Source organism: Daucus carota, chromosome 1, assembly GCF_001625215.2.
Source record: "Daucus carota subsp. sativus chromosome 1, DH1 v3.0, whole genome shotgun sequence".
Taxonomy (NCBI): Eukaryota; Viridiplantae; Streptophyta; class Magnoliopsida; order Apiales; family Apiaceae; genus Daucus; species Daucus carota.
This window is the reverse complement of record NC_030381.2, coordinates 26,948,756-26,965,936: the sequence shown is the minus strand read 5'-3', so window position 1 is coordinate 26,965,936 and position 17,181 is coordinate 26,948,756. Positions and strand designations below refer to the sequence as shown.

Sequence of the window (17,181 nt, the reverse complement as noted above, 5' to 3'; positions counted from 1 at the left end):
TCTAAAGTTAACGGATAAATATTATTGACCTAAAATAAGGAATGATATATTGGTACTAAATTAATTCCTCTTTTTTTATTGGTTAACATCCTAAAATAATTTATTTTTTCATAAATTGAATTGAATTAAATTAAATTACTTAAAGTAAATCTCAAATTCTATTATTATCTAATTAGATTATTTTTAATTAGATAATGAAAAGGAGTCTAATTAGTTGAGTTATAATCAGATAATGAAAAGGAGTTGATTAATTATATTGTATAATAAATAATATTAGTGCTAAAATAATTCTTTTTTTCTGATTGGTTAACTGCATAAGGTGGTTGAAAGAAAGTTGAAGAATGAATATGATTGGTCTAAAATTTAGGAATGACTTCTGATTGGTCCTAAAATAATTCCTATTTTCTGATTGGTTAACTGCATATAGTGGTAGAAGGAAAGTTGGAGAATCAATATGATTGGTCTAAAATTTAGGAATGAGCTCTGATTGGGCCTAAAATAATTCCTCTTTTCTGATTGGTTAACTGCATAGCTGGGTAGACTCAGGTATGATTGGTCTAAAATTTAGGAATGAGCTCTGATTGGGCCTAAAATAATTTCTCTTTTCTGATTGGTTAACTGCATAGCTGGGTAGACTCAGGTATTATAATATAGAATTGGGCCTAAAATAATTCCTCTTTTCTGATTGGTTAACTGCATAGCTGGGTAGACTCAGGTATTATAATATAGGATAGGATAGGATAGGATGTTGACCAGCAAGTCTACGTGCCAGACCAACGTGTACTTCTTACTCATGCTATCTGGAGGATGTTTGTTTCATGTCGAATGTTTTTATAATAAATCAAAAACTAATTTAAAATAAAAAATAAGCTATATGTTTCTGTAATAAATCATAAACGGATTTAAAATTAGAAATAAATCTAAAACTGACTTAAAGTCCGAAGTTAGTTTGAAGTACATTTCCTTTGACTTGATTTTTTAATTTTTTTTTGATAAAAGTTACTCATAAGTGATAAGTTATTCATAAATTATTTTTTTTATTATGACATTTTTAATAACTCGTAAGTCATTAATAAATCAAAATTACCCAAATATACATTTTATACTCCCAACTTATCATATTAGGAGCCCGTTTGACGAGTTTAAAATTATGACTTACAACTTAACGTGACTTAATATGATAAGTTAAGAGTTTAAAATGCATGTTAGTGTAATTGTGATTTATTAATGATTCATGAATTATTAATATAAAAAAATATTTATAGGTAACTTAGAGCATCTCCAATCATACAAACTCCTTGGCTAAAAAATAGTTGTCATTTCAAATATAAAAAAAGTTAGCCAACCTGTTGAAAAAATCATACTCCAGCCACGTGAATGGATTGCTATATTTGTCGAACCTCTACAGGTTTGTAAGAAATCTGTAGAATGATTGCACATCATTTATTATCATATTAAACTGATATATTCTATTTTAACAAACTAAAATATTAATAACATTCTATATTTAAATTATAGTCAATACCATTGAAGTACAATGTCTTATTGGTTCAAAAAAATTTACATAATGTCTTAGAGCATCTCCAAGGCTAATATCTAAACTCATTAGATATAATGCTTATCTAAATGGATTATACAAAATTTTTGCTAACAGTAAAGGTTTTCACTCCAATGGTGTTATCTATAATTATTATAAGCTAAAATTATACCTAATTGCTTTTTTGGATCAACAAATTTATTGAATGATACTTTGTTATCTATAATTTTTTTGCTAAAGGATGATGGTTGGAGTACAACTTTTTTTACATATTATCTAAAAGGGCCAACTAGATGACACATAGGATGACACATAAGATTTTTAGCTAACAGTTCTTAACCCTTGGAGATGCTCTTAGAGTATCTCCAACGGTGTTGGCTATAATCGTAGGCTAAATTGGACCTGTAAGATGTTATGTAAAATTTGCTGAACCTGTCAGACAATTCTCTTCAATGGTATTGGCTATATTGGTTGGCTATAATTTAAAAATAGTATGTTATTAATATTTTTAGATTGTTAAAATAGAATATATCAGTTCAATATGATAATAAATGATGTGCAATCTTCCTACAGATTTCTTACACACCTGTAGAGTTTCGACAAATTTAGTCATCCATATAAAGTTGGCTAAATTTATAGACAACAGGTCACTATGGTTGGAGTGTGAACTTTTAAAGTGGTTGACTAAATTTTTTATTTTTGACATGACAACTCACTTTTTAGCTAAGAGGTCTTCATAGTTGGAAATGCTTTTGCACGTTCAATTTAGCCAACGATTATAGCCAACGCTGTTGGAGATGCTCTTGTTCCTTATAGAGTTATAGGTAAATTTTATCAGAAAAAAGTAAAAATCAAGTTAGTGAATAATTTTACAGAAATTAACTTTTGACTTTAGATTATTTGGTTTATTTATATAAACAAAAAAATTTCAAACTTCAAACGAGAAACATCTTGCACTCCCCCAAACGGGCTCCCGGATATTTAAGTCAGGGTTCTCTCCAAAACATGAGGGACTCTAGTTTGTAGCAGAAAAGCCAGACCATGCCTTCATTTTCTCCCACATTTTCAGTCTTCCAGGTTTCAACATGCATCCAATATCATTGGAGTTCACAAGTCACAACTAATCCAACTAATAATACAGAGACAATACGTATATACCTATACGAATAACAGATCCTAATGCAAGTTCAGAATCCCAAGTTTACTAATTCATACCATTCAGATTCAGAAGGTGCATCACAAAGCATGATCCAAATTTTTATGCAGAGATATAAATAAGAATGGAACTGAGTTTCTATCCACAACCGTGTTTGTAATTAGTAACTTGGTTTTCCAAGATAATCCCCTAAAGCTCGTTTATAAAATGGATTGACTTATCCAAAAATAATAGCAGCAGATGAGCAAAAAGAGGCTGTTGCTCCAAGCCTTCAAGAGAACTTCATATCTTGCTACCTTTATTTGGTAAAGCCCATGTGCATGCAATAATCATATTAGAAAGAGAAGAGTCATGTTAATTGCTTAGTATGGGATCAAGGAATTTGCAAGTTGCAGCAATTGTATTCAATACATAATAGGCTAGTAGCATGATATAAAAATCATTGCATATCTGCAAAGTGTGATCAAAATCAGGATAGGAAAACAATGGTGTTAAACTTTTTCTCAAACATTGTAAAGTTCTGAGACTGTTCTCTCAGAAAATATAAATCTGAACTCTCTGCATCTACTGCATTCTCAGTCTCTACACTAATACGCAAATGTCAGTATCCTAGAAATCCATAAGCTAAAATACCAATGCTACTGAGCGTTGTACAGATTCGACATCTCATGAACGCAGCAATGAAAGCGTTTTTCATCATCCTATTTTTCCTTTTCAAAGTTGTAATTTCAGAAATCGCGTTCACCTACAATGGCTTTAAGAATGCAAATTTGAGCTTGGACGGAGATGCATACCTTTGGTCTAATGGCATATTAGGCTTGACACACGATGAACCAAATCTAATCGGGCATGCACTGTATCCATCTCCTCTGCAGTTCAGGCAGAACCAAACGAATAGTGGCAACAGATATTATATTCCCACGTTCAGCACCACTTTTGTATTCTCCATCAAGCCTATGCATCCTGGAATCGGAGGCCATGGCATCGCCTTTGTTCTTTTGTCTACAAACAAATTAAAGGGATGCCTCGCAAACCAGTACTTGGGCCTTCCAAATGCTACAAGTAATGCGAAATATTCTACTCGAGTCCTAGCTGTCGAGTTTGATGTTACTCAAAGCTTTGAACTCAAGGACATTAATGATAATCACGTCGGAATAGACATATCCGGCTTAGTATCTATCACTTCTAAACCAGCAGCTTACTATTTTGACAATACCACCACCCCCAACACCATCAATCTCAAGGATGGCGATCCTGTTCAGGTTTGGATTGATTTCAACAGCCAGGAGAAGCTACTAAATGTTACCATAGCTCCTCTCGGCACTCTAAGACCCCCTAAGCCGCTGATATGGATCCTGTTCAGGTTTGGATTGATTTCAACAGCCAGGAGAAGCTACTAAATGTTACCATAGCTCCTCTCGGCACTCTAAGACCCCCTAAGCCGCTGATATGTTTGCCAATTGATCTGTCATCAGTGCTAGATGATTACATGTATGCCGGCTTCACTGCTTCCACGGGTCTGCTTTCAGCAAGTCAAAATGTTCTGGGATGGAGCTTCAGAATTGGTGGTAAAGCACAAAATTTATCTTTGCACCTTCCATCTTTAAATAAACCGGTGAGGGTAGTTCACACTAAGGGATTTATAGTGGGTATTACTTTGGCAACGATTACTCTGGCCTTTCTGATTCTACTTGGTGTTATACACACCATACATCATATTGGAAACCACAATGATATCTTGGAATATTGGGAAGTGGATTATGGAGCCTGTAGGTTTAATTATTCTGAACTTGTTGCAGCAACAAACGGATTTAGTGAGAAGAACCTAATTGGGTGTGGGGGATTTGGAAGAGTCTACAAAGGAGTTATCCCCAGCACAGGTCTCGAAGTGGCCATAAAGCGAATAGCTCAGGACTCAAGGCAGGGGATGAGAGAATTTGTAGCAGAAATCACAAGCATGAGAGGGCTTAGGCATCGTAATCTTGTTCAGCTACATGGATGGTGCCGAAGACAAGACGAGCTGCATCTTGTATATGACTACGTGGTCAATGGAAGCCTGGATGATCTACTGTTCAACAAACATGAGCAGGAAAAGAAGCTACTGACGTGGCAAGAAAGATTTAAGATACTCACTGGTGTTGCACACGCATTGTTATACCTTCATGAAGAGTGTGAGCAGATGGTAGTTCACAGAGACGTGAAGCCGAGCAACGTCCTTATAGATGCAGATCTCACACCAAAACTTGGAGATTTTGGTTTATCCAGGACTTATGGTCATGGTTTGAACCCACAGACAACGCACATCGTAGGAACACTGGGTTACCTGGCCCCTGAACTGACCAGAACAGGCAAGGCTACAACAAGCACAGACGTGTATGGTTATGGTGCACTAATGCTAGAGGTGGCATGTGGAAGGAGGCCAATTGAACCCCGGAGAATTGCTGAAGAACTGGTATTAGTAGACTGGGTTAGGGAACTACACTCCAAAGGAGAGATTCTTCGAGCAGTTGATCCTAATTTGGAGGAATACAATCAATATGAAGCTGAGCTCGTGCTCAGTCTCGGACTGCTTTGCGCTCATCCTAATCCTGATCACAGACCTAGTATGAGAAGTGTTGTGCAAGTTTTGCTGGGCGATGCCAGCCTTCCTATTCTGCCTTCAAATTTACACCTAGAAAACGCTGGAGTAATAACAAATTATTCAGTTATCTACGATGATGACTTAACTGCTTCGAGCAATATAGAACCATCATCACAGAGTACTAGTTTCACAAGGTTTAACCAACTGCAATTTAATACGAGGCCAACAGCAGTTACTTTATAAACAGTGTGTTCGTCAAAGTAGTGTTCAGTTTCTCTTTCAAGGGTGACAATTTACCTACTTTTACATTTTGTATTAGACTCTATATAAATGGAGATGTGTATCACTTAGATTCTACTGCTTTCAAGTTGGATACCTTGCATCAGGATGTGCATATAAATTGAATTAGCAAGCAGCTCAACTTAATTTTCCACATTTAGCATACAAACAAATTTTCTGTGGTCAAGTAATTTCAGGGAGTGGTACTTGCCAGTTCGACGGGCTTTGGCTTATACACCGCCTCATACACCCCCCAGCTACTTTGTACATACACTTGATCATTGTTGATAAATCACTAAGGTAGTGCACACTTTAGTTGCACCTAGATAAAACTGGTATACGTAGAGAGCTTTTATATCGACACTCAAATAAAGTTTTTGAATTTCATGCTCTCAATGCACTCTACTTGTAAAGATTAACCACTTATGCTAGTGTTATATGCTTAAAATTACTTACAAATGAGAGAGAATATATTCATAAAATCAGGTAAACTAAAATCATGTCTAAAGTACAGCAACCAAATACATGCAAGGTATTCCATTCATAAACCATAACTACAAACTGAAGATAGAAAGAAACTAGGGCTCACAGATATAACACAAGATGTTCTTGATGTAACAAATCTCCATTCCGTATGATATTATAATCTAGCACTCTGGTAGAAGTTATGGTGTTCGAATGCGCTTCTCAGAGTTGAGCTGCTCATGTATTTGTTTGAATTTCTCTTTAAGCCTCTGTATCTGCAGATAGGTAACCACGTATTCACATGAATATGAGCAAGGAATATACTATATAAGCAACACCAATATGCAGGAGAGGATCCCAAGAACAAGATGAGAAACTTACCCTTTTCAGCTCAATTTCTGTTTCTCTCTTTTGTTGACCAAATGAATGGCGCAAATTAGTGATGTCAAAAACATTATCTAAATTGTCTTCAAATGCAGATTCTAAATCCTCTCGAAGAAGTGCAGGCAACTTGTCCACAACTGGCATCAGTAGAAAGCAATTGAACTGCAAACCAAGATAATGCATAATGTCTTCATCACAGATTCTCAAAAGGGCTAATTATAGACCAGGAAAAAAAAAAAAAAAAAAGCAACAGCCAGAGGAAAGTTGAAAGCACCATTAGTGCAGCCACCAGCTTGTTAAATGACAAATTATACAGAGGAGAGATATTAAACAAAGTGAAAAAGATGTTAAACAAAGTGAAACAATCAGAGCTTCTCCAAATTGTTCTTATTAGTTTATTACTGGTTTCCTCGTCTACCAGTTCTGAATCGCTATATTAAAAACAGTAAAATATAGAACAATAAGAATAAGTAAGAACCTACCTTTAGTTCAACAGAAGCCAAGAAATATTCTCTTATGCCATGGAATATCTGTTGTACCAAAGCATAAACAATTCTTTCAGATGAAGGAGCAAGTCTCCTGTTCCATAAGGTGCTATCTAAAAGATCTGCTAGCCTTGTCTCCATAGTTTGCATATTTGTGCTCGAGTCAATTGCTGAAGCCAAATGACTGAGTTTCACATCTGCCCTTGCCTTACCATCCTGCTTATCGCTGAGCACTGAGCTAAAAGAGGAATCTTGTGATATGTTTGCCTGCAACGAGTTGCCTCCAATAGCAGACTGTTCATTTCCACCAAATGAGTCTAAGAATTGACGTAAGCCAGCACGGTTCTGCATATCATAGAACCAGGTTAAAAGAAGAATAGCAGTCTAGCACAGAGAAACAAGGTACACAAACTAAAATTGACAAGTGAAAAAATGATCTTGATAGCCTAAGGCAACTCTGTGAATAAAGTTTTTTTGGATAAAGAAAACGAACAGGTTGAGCTTGTCAAAACCAAGATATGGCAGAGAAAGAAAATTAGGGAGCAACTCAAACCAAGAGCCATAACAATAGTTACATACCTTCCTAGCAATAAACTGGATAATCAGGGATTAATCGAAGCATTATTAGTTTGTAATTAAAATATATATACCTGAAACACAAATTGGGATATAATTACTTCATATTACACATTATATTTTAATCAAGACTAGTATCCTGCACGATGCACGGGTTGATTTTAAAATTTTTTATATTATTATATATATTTTCATATATACATTTGTAAAATATGTGCTAAAATATGTGCTAATATTAGAATAATATCTGTGTTAGAATTATAATAAGATATATTATCAGAACTAAAAAACACCTACATAATTATAATATGTTGTTAACGGCATTTGACATCTAGTAGCAAGTTAGATAATAAATTATTTTAATTTATTATTAAATAATATATCTAGTATAAGATGAATTACGAACACCAAAAAAAAAATACCGACCAACCAAACTTTTAATTTTTAGGCTTTAATAGTCCAGTACAGTATAGATCATTACAATAGATATGATATTAATATATGCTAAACATGTATATTCTTTTAAAAAAATACATCAATGTATGTAAATATTTTGGGACAAAAATCAGGTGTTGGTGGGATTTAGACAGAATTTATGAAGGACCTTTTGGGGATTAATGATTACTTAGACTATTTGGGTACTTTTAGTTTTAGAACACTCCACTGTCAGGGCTGTCTAATATACTGCGGAGGCCCAATTCAAAAATTTACCATGTCGCCCCAAAATCTGAAAATCTATTATATAAAATAAGTTGACTTAAAATGAAAGATTATAAAACATTCTTTAAAATTTTGATCTTGTATAGTGGAATATTTTTATTTATAATATGCAATTTGTAAGAAATACATGTACATCAACAAACATATATGCTATTATCATATATTTGTAAGAAATTTTGCATACTACAAATAATGCCAGTCCAATATTATAAGATACATCTTAAAGTTTAGTAGTGCCAACCTTGTTGTGGAGGGACCAGCTCACATAACGTGTTGTGCTTACCAAGTCTTCCATGCATCTGGAAAAGATATAATGATAGAAAAGAGATTCACTCAGCTATATACACTAATTTTATTTTATTTTTGACAAGTAATTACACTAAGTATTATAATCCAATATGAGCAATGTAAACTTATGCTTGGTAAATAATGTCTGCATCTGAAAAAGGATTAGAAAGACTGAAGAGCCTACATCTAAAAGGGTGACCAATGTACTGAAAACATTCACTTTGTACAGTTGATAAAACCTATAGTCATATATTACATAGGGGAACACAAAAGCGTTGGCAACCCCTGGTGGAGAGCAAGGAGGTTGCCAATGTTGACGTGGCAAGACACTCTTCGTTGCCCACCTATCGGAGTTATGAGGTTGCCAGCCAAGGTTGCCAAAATTTGACAACTTCCTAAATAGAAAAACACATAAAATTGTCCAGAAGCTTATATAGTTATACCTCTTTTATATTGTACCATCTTATCGTATCATTTCTATATTTTACAGATGGGACCTCGTAGGCAAATTTTTAGGTTGCTAACTATTGGAGTAGATTTTCGAAGTTTGCCAAAAATAATATGGATGAGACAGGAAATAAAAAATACAGTAACATTTATGAAGATAAGAAAACTTGGAAAAATTTTACATTTTGAATATGTGAACAAGTCAAGACCAGTGATCAACAAAAAACAACTGTCTAACAGAAGCAGCACTAATTAACTAACCAAATTGCTCAATAAACTCTGAACTTTAAAAGATGAAATTATCTGCACAGGTGATCACAAGTTATCTTGGTGCATATTTGCCATAAAAAAAATTCAAAACTTTGAAGGAAATCATCACAAGTTTGATATGCATTTAAAAAGATGAACGAAAATCGCATAAACAAATTAAGATTAGGAATGGATACAAACTTGTCACGGCATGATCTTTCAGTGGATTCTGCAAAGTTGTTGAAGGCAGAAGCCACACGCCTTAAAAACACTTCGTGGCCACTCAAAAACTCACCATCTTTCTGTTGGTAAAATCAAAAATAACTTGAAATAAATACGCAATTATTATGCCTTACTAGAAGTGAAACAAGTACCTGACTGTACAAAAATAAAAGATCTGCAAGCAATAACAAGCCTGAATAACAATTGAGAAAACACATACCTGAAGAAGATAAACAGAAATAGGGAGTAATCTCTTCAGGATATGCAGGAGCCTGCTGCCCAACTGTAAGCCATTAAGTAAAATTTATACAATTGTCATAAATATATAAGGTCAAGTCATGCATAAAGATCAGAATTCGTCAATAAGAAAGTATGTGATGTATTATGTCCAGCAACATGGTACAGCTAAATGTTCTAGTCCTAGACTTAGAGTTCACTTGCCTACTCAAGAAATGTAGCACTTAAGCATTGATATCATTATATTGACAATCAAGGATCATGCTCTTGGACACGTTTAGAAAGAAAAATCTGACCAGAGTATTAGAAGTTGGAACAAATGTGTGCATGAATAAATGGTAATTTCAATGACGCAGAATAGAGCTCCTCCACATCCAGTAAATTAATATACTTAATTCCTATCAATTCTCCTGGTTCTCATATAACTGAATTAAGTGTACAAGGTTTCCCTCATCACCGTAATTTGAGCCATATAAGTACACAATTGTCAATCTCCAACATAAAGAATTTGAATAACAGAACAGTGAAATTATGATGCCAATATATTATACACTAAATATTTCAATACTCAAGTCAATCAGCAAGATGAGGGACACGCTTCACTGACCTCAAAACATGTTTGGATAGGAAGAACAATTTTATATCAAGCCCTAGACAACATGCACACAACTGCACGCACATCACATTTTGGCAATATTGATGTGGTTGCTATAAGCTACGTTACCCCTACTCTATATTCCATATGAATTCTGAAGTACCTGTGTTGAACTCTAGACACTTGACATGTAAATATACAATTCTACTTCATATTAGGCCAATTTATGCAAAAAACTACCAAATAATTCTCAGTCATTACTTAGACACATATCCATATAGCACACTTCTAGCCAGGTCCGGTAACATGGTGAATAGCATATAATATACCCTCTAAAAGCCACTACAGTACATACCTATAACCAAGGTCCGAGGTTCAAAATGGTGTTCTAATACATGTCTATGCCCAAAAACAAGTATGCCACAGATATTTTCCTAATGATGTCTATTCTCAGCACGATCAGACATAAGTTTTTCCCCTAACGCCAACTGTGACTACATTGCTTTAGCACAATTGCACTTGCCTACATATATTGTTCCACAAGTTCATACTGACTTTAGAATCCCCAAAATGTTCTGAGAAATGATTTACTCCAACAAATTAGTTTATGTCAGCTCTATTCTACAAATCACTACGTCCAATCATGGATAAGGATATCTGCAACAAAAATCCTCAGCTTTAAGGAGTTAACCACCTGATGAAGGAAAGGCTCAAATGTATCACGAGCTTTTGCAACAGCAATTACACAAGCAGTCCTACATATTTGAGAAGTGATACAAAAAACATTAGGAATGAGATACAATTGTACAAAGCGACTTAGACATTCGAGGTTTCAGAAACTAAAAAGAATCTTAAACATGAGATTACCTTGAGTAGTTGGTTCCATCATGAATATCTTCCACTCCACATGCATTTACAATCTCTTCACGAGTAATTGGAGGACACTTGGTACCACCAACAACAAAACGAAATTCAGCCATTGCACGATGATATTGCGCACCTCCATAGAGCCTCATGCCTGCATTCTGTATAAAACAGAAAATAAATATAGCAAACTCATAAAATGGATAACAAAATTACAGTTTGTTTTCCCCTGCTCTCTGTTTCATACTTCCATTGCTGATGAGAATTAAACCTCTTAATAGATATGCAAGAACTTATATTAAACAAACAAGGAAAAGGCCACCAATATGTGTTTTACTTTTGACGACAAGAACAAAAAGATAATGCATGTCCATATACAAGTCTAACACCTTAGAGGGCCATACAAAGTAAAATTAGTAGAGATACAGACACGATACTCCAGTAATGAGACATAAATATTTATGACGGATAAAAGTATCCGTTACATGCAACTTTATGCAGTAATTTACCTCAGAGAATAGAGGACAAGCATTATCAAATATAGGGCTTACTGGTATTAGCTTGTGGGGAAACTGAAGACCGTCAGTCGCAATAAATGCCCCTCCATTCACTCTCTCATCTTGTAGTGTTTCCCCTACAATGAAAGCACGAAGATGCTACACTTTAAAATGATTTAGTAGTTTACAAAACTGATAGAAGAAGAAATCATTTAGGTAGTTAACAACACAAATGTATAAGGAAATCAAGATGATCAGATAAATCATATTCTAAATCCTAAATTAATCTAGACGGTTTACCAAATTTATCTGGAGGTGCAACCACAGTCCCCTTCAATAGTAATGATAACTGAGCAACAAAGAGAACATAGTAAGACGAAATTAACAATGAAAAAAAATTCTGAATAAATCTAAGGTAAAAAAGTATTTTTGAAATAGATCTAGTATCATGACTAAATCATACATTTCCCATATTTATAGTAATAAGTAACCTAAAGTTATATTAGGTTCTCTTCTGATAATCTGATTCTGAGTTCTGACATGATATATTAACCGGAATTCTTCAATCATGTGCTTGCTAAAGTGCCTACATGACATTGTTATCAAGTCGACGACTAGTTGACAAGTCATTTTATAGAAAAAGTCGAGCAACGACTTATTTAGTCTGGCGACTTATTTTCAACATATCAGTGTCTCCCTAATCTTTGTATCATTTCAACTTCACATTATTATTTTCTTCCTATCACTACTTTTTGTCAACTTCACATTACTGTATTATTTTCTTCCTGTCACTACTTTTTGACTTCAGGCTATGTAATCTTTGTATCACTTTCAACACATATAAGTATATCCCTAAGATTTGTATCATTTCAACTTCACATTATTATTTCTTTCCTATCACTACTTTCTGGCTTCAATATATATGTGAACTAACAATCTGCTACGTCGTATACATCTCACTGTTGCTTATTATCTTTTACTTTTGATTCAAACTATAAACTGATGTGCTTTCAACTATATTTTATATATTAAATCTAGTAAAAATATGTATAAGAATGACTTGTCGACTTTTTACGACTAGTCGGGCGACTTGTCAACTAGTCGATTCCAAGGTATCCGGGCGCCGAGGCTCGACTTGGCGCCGTAATAACCTTGCTACATGATGAACGGATTGACCATAAAACTTGAGACAAAACATTTTATTATGAGCAACTTAGTCTCGTTGTTTAATTATATGAATGAATAGACGATAATTTGGGTTTTGGACATTTCAAAACCTGAAAAAAACTTGCAAATTATATTAACAATTTAAATTTGCAAACTAGGTTTATCTGATAAAAAAATCAGTAATTTAGATACCAGGACAACATTAAGTCACACATGGATCCAAACCTTAGTCAGGAACAGATCATGAAAAGCTCTTCCTTTTTCCTTTAGTTTTACTTCATCCAAAGTGCTAAACGGAACAAACAGAAGAAAAAAAACCCGGAAATGGTCAGTCATGCCACAAAAAGATCATCAAATTTGTGTACTGAAATTAGAACAATAGAATGTTTGCATAAGCAAAGTACAAACCTGAGTTCCTGATTTATTTCATTTAGCTTTCTTGTGGTACTCCTGTATTCTTTCTCAAGAAGTGGAATGATCAGTGGGACGCTATCCATATATCTAATGATCATTTACAGCCACAACTTATGAGACTTGTATCTTTAAACATTCAAACTAATGGAATTTAACAGTTAATGGTCATATTTCTCTTACAAAAAGATCTTGAGCAATTAACAAAACACTGCTTTTTTCAAACAAATTTGCAACTCTATTGCGAACTTGGAAATATTGGCAAAAAATACGGTCTGCAACCAAATTCCAGCAGAATCAAGTTTTGTTTTTACATTTTATTAAATATGATTTGCAGTTGGATTCGGTTGATTCTGGTGGCAAAAGTTTTATGTTTTAGTTGCATTTGGTCGCAAAGTCATAGTTTGCAAAAGAATTTCAAAAAATAATAATTTTGCAAAAACCTCGAAGATATTTAATGGTGTATCATCAATATCTCTTATTTTTTAATAGATTATAGTAAGAAAGACCTATCTACCTTTTCTGCAGTAACTCCTCTAAGAACAATCTAAGGCTGCTTACACCTATCCTACTTCTTTCTTGCTTTGATAAAGACCTGCCCAACTTCTCCTCCAACGATGCCACATCTTCCATCTCCCTCAAAGAAATTGCCTGCAACAAAAAATCAATAAGTAACATGATAAAATTTATAATATTTATTACTGCAGTGGTGTGGACGATACAGCTCAAACATAAAAAACCTATTGCGCCTTCAAAGATGATAAGAGTACCAAACTAATCAATTTAGAATTCTACATGTATTTGACTCTAATACTTGCTCATATGTTAGTGAAAGCTATTAATCTCTTGTGCCACAACATATGTCATCACAGACATTGTAACAAACAATAACCATATATTGCAAAAACAGACCTCTACTTCTGGGAGTAGGCGCAAGGTCTGCATACTTCTTACCCTCCCCGGATCCTACTTCCGAGTGGTACACAATGTTTTAGTTTGTTTTAGTACGAACCTGACTGTTTAGCTTATATCTTTGGGCTTGTATTGCCAATGTACTCATGCTAGCAAATGGACCACTCAATTGCATGTGTTACCATGAAAATAAGTGGTCCCTATTTCATGAGAATAAATACATACGTATATATATATGTACACGGATCTCCACAAGGCAAGCACATCAAGAAAATTAAATTGTACACAAAGATAAGTCGTTACATAATACTATGAATAAATTTAATTAAAGGATTTACCTGTTTAAACTCGTCATTGGATCTGTAAACAGATTCATGTCCAGAACCAACTCTTCCAGATGGCACAGACGTGAAAAATGGAGAATTGCCTAGCATGAAGCCATCAAGAACGCAGACAGGAGGTGAAAGGAAAACTTCCACATCTGAAGCACGTGCAAACTGAGGTATCTTGGTGTCAAGCTTTGTCGACACAACCACAGTCCTTGCAAGTTCAGGATCTATCTGCATATAGTTAGTGGAGACATCAAGCCTTTGCTTTCAGTGTAATAGATCCAGAGAAGCTCACCTCAAAACCTGCTGTCCTAGAAGATAGATTTATAACACAAGATCTTAACCTGCTGTCCTAGAAGATTGATTTATCACACAAGATCTCCATTCTTGTAATTACTAAATCGTTGAACATGTATGATGTGTTACTGGTCCTTTAATACTTTCCGGTTCTTATAAATTAGTAGAAAAGAATCCGACTATGCAGAGACATAATTAAGCATATCTGAGGTGGACATACTTGCATTACCACCCTGCGTGTAGTTGCATTGCTCCAGTCATTGCAATCTTCAAGACATAATATGATGAACTCCTTATGCTGCATTTTTGCACGCACTAGGGATTCTACTGCTCGAGCTTGAGCCTGCCACATAAGCCAGGAAATTGACCAACATGCTACCTCATGTACTTAAATCAGAGAAGAGAAAATTCTTGATTCGATTTGAACCTGTAAAGCACGGTTTTTTCGACCAGGCGCAGGAGCAACAAGCCCCGGGGTATCTATAATGGTGAGATTCGGACAAAATTTATATTCAACTTTAATAATTATCTCCTTTGCAGAAAATTGACATGGTTCATGCTCCAACCTCATGTTTTCAGCTTCAATGTAAACCTGCAGATATTTTAAGCACAAAGAACTATTAATCACCTATAAATTCAAGTTGTACGGCTAAAGTCCTTATAAACTTCCATTCATAATACACAAGCGACATTTCCAACATAAGGCATTTCTCCACATTCAACAAATAGAACCTACAGTTTTTCTGGAATTTGTTTGTTCAACTTTCAATCTGCTTGCGCCCAAAAATTAAAAATTATACATGTTTAATATGCAAGGAATGTCACCATAAACAACTTCTAAACATTATCACTTCATCAGAAATAAATAATGCGCATAATGCTGACAATTCCAAACCATTTCTTTCACGGGTTTCATCATTTTAGTTCCCCTTCGCACGCATGCACTAGACATTTCCGGTAATGTACATACCATAAACGACTCCTCATAATTAATGCAACTCAATTTTCATGGATTTTCGCGACGTGCAACAACGAATATACTCAGCTATCTCTATTTACCAAACCTAAGCATTTCCAATAACGTACATTCAAATACAAGCAATGACACCATAACAACACCTCATAATTAATGCAAATCAATTTTTACGGATTTCCGCGATGTGCAACAACGAATAAACTCATTTACTCTCTATCTACCAAACCTAAACATTTCTAATAAGTACATTTAAATACGAGCAATGACACCATAAACAACTTTTCATAATTAAGAATACTCATCACGGATTTTCACGACGTGCAACAGCGAATACTAATTTATCTCTATTTAACAAACCTAAGCATATCGCGCCAATTAGTAAAGCAATTACACAATGCACACATTCATACAACTCCAAATCGCATAAACAAGACAACACAAGAAGAAACAAAGACCTGGAGGTCAAGAAGAGACTTGTGCTGCGTAACGGAAGGATCGGAATCGGAGAGAAGGTAACAAAGAGGGGAATGACAATCAGGATTGAACTTCATATGAAGCGTAATAGGTCTCCGAGTCTTTGTACCGCCACCGACATGATTGAATTGGAATCCCATGAGTGCTTCCACTAGAGCACTCTTGCCGTCCGTTTGGTGACCGACGACGAGGACCGCCGGAGCATCGAACGGCGTGTCGAGCTCTTGCGCTAGGCCGTGGAGCTCGTTGTAGGCCTCGTAGAGACTCGATTGCGAGTCGTCCCAGTCGCTTGGCTCGCTCATTGAGTCTTGTGAGTCTCCTGACATTTGTTTATTACCGTGAGTTCAGGTTCGATTCTCGCTCGCTCCTAAAGATAATTATGAGAACGAATATTAGATTCGTTCGATTCTCGTCACTCCGACGATAATTGTTAGAATGTATATTGTAAACTAGTCGTGTAAGCTTGAAAAAATCACCGGGTGAGTGTGTGGTGGTGGAGTGTGTGTAGCTGATACTGATATCTAGTGTTGTGCCATTATAGAGTGTGCTGTGTGTGTGTTTTGTTTTTGTCAATTTTGTACACTAGCTTTCTTGTCCCTCTACTCTTTTTGAATTTTGTTTGATATGTAGTCGACAGTCGACACTATTTATTTATCATTGTTTTGTTGTTTTATGTAAACATAAAATTAAAAAGTGTTTATAGGCCTTAAAATAAATAAAAAAAATTTAATATAAGTTTCATTACTAAATTTGAATTTAGGCTTGCCTTTTAGTTTTTATCCAACTAAACTGCTTTTAATATTGAGTGATATAGAATATAATAATTAGACAAATATTATCCCAAATAAAGTCATTTAAGTGGAAAAATATACTCTTAATTTTAAATATAAAACCAAGAGTGCATTCAACTACAAAATGAGAAAATGTCAAAAATAACTCTTTTTTAGGGGTCATGTGTCCAAAATAACCATATGCAGAAAAGGTGTCCACTTTACCCTCTGAAATAAGCGTATGTATTTTTTTAAGAAAATGT

At 34.8% G+C, this 17,181-nt stretch overlaps 2 protein-coding genes across 2 annotated transcripts; one reads left to right on the top strand and one right to left on the bottom strand.

Annotated features, from left to right (window-relative positions):
- Positions 1-3,195: 3,195 nt before the first annotated feature.
- On the top strand, positions 3,196-5,650 carry LOC108220143 (L-type lectin-domain containing receptor kinase SIT2). The gene is made up of 2 exons (XM_064094378.1): positions 3,196-3,955; positions 4,057-5,650. Exons 1-2 carry the CDS (start codon positions 3,329-3,331, stop codon positions 5,515-5,517), a joined length of 2,088 nt encoding a protein of 695 aa, XP_063950448.1. The 5' UTR covers positions 3,196-3,328; the 3' UTR covers positions 5,518-5,650.
- Positions 5,651-6,001: 351 nt separating this feature from the next.
- LOC108205127 (dynamin-like protein ARC5) lies at positions 6,002-16,743 on the bottom strand. Its single transcript, XM_017374934.2, has 17 exons — positions 16,130-16,743; positions 15,126-15,290; positions 14,919-15,041; positions 14,411-14,632; positions 13,678-13,811; positions 13,158-13,250; positions 12,975-13,038; positions 11,883-11,931; positions 11,637-11,719; positions 11,089-11,246; positions 10,916-10,976; positions 9,610-9,672; positions 9,369-9,469; positions 8,425-8,482; positions 6,885-7,232; positions 6,400-6,564; positions 6,002-6,293 (listed from the first exon to the last, which is right to left on the bottom strand). The coding sequence occupies exons 1-17, from the start codon at positions 16,472-16,474 to the stop codon at positions 6,219-6,221; spliced, it is 2,307 nt and encodes a 768-aa protein (XP_017230423.1). The 5' UTR covers positions 16,475-16,743; the 3' UTR covers positions 6,002-6,218.
- Positions 16,744-17,181: the final 438 nt, after the last annotated feature.

What these genes read in the sequence shown, in the direction of transcription:
- LOC108205127 (XM_017374934.2), bottom strand. Translation starts at nt 16,474, where the DNA reads ATGTCAGGAGACTCACAAGACTCAATGAGCGAGCCAAGCGACTGGGAC. An exon ending in GAAAAAACCGTGCTTTACAG is followed by an intron (nt 15,042 to 15,125) that starts GTTCAAATCGAA and finishes CTTATGTGGCAG; the next exon opens with GCTCAAGCTCGAGCAGTAGA. An exon ending in CCAATGACGAGTTTAAACAG is followed by an intron (nt 13,812 to 14,410) that starts GTAAATCCTTTA and finishes TTTTTGTTGCAG; the next exon opens with GCAATTTCTTTGAGGGAGAT.
- LOC108220143 (XM_064094378.1), top strand. Translation starts at nt 3,329, where the DNA reads ATGCTACTGAGCGTTGTACAGATTCGACATCTCATGAACGCAGCAATG. An exon ending in AGGATGGCGATCCTGTTCAG is followed by an intron (nt 3,956 to 4,056) that starts GTTTGGATTGAT and finishes GATCCTGTTCAG; the next exon opens with GTTTGGATTGATTTCAACAG.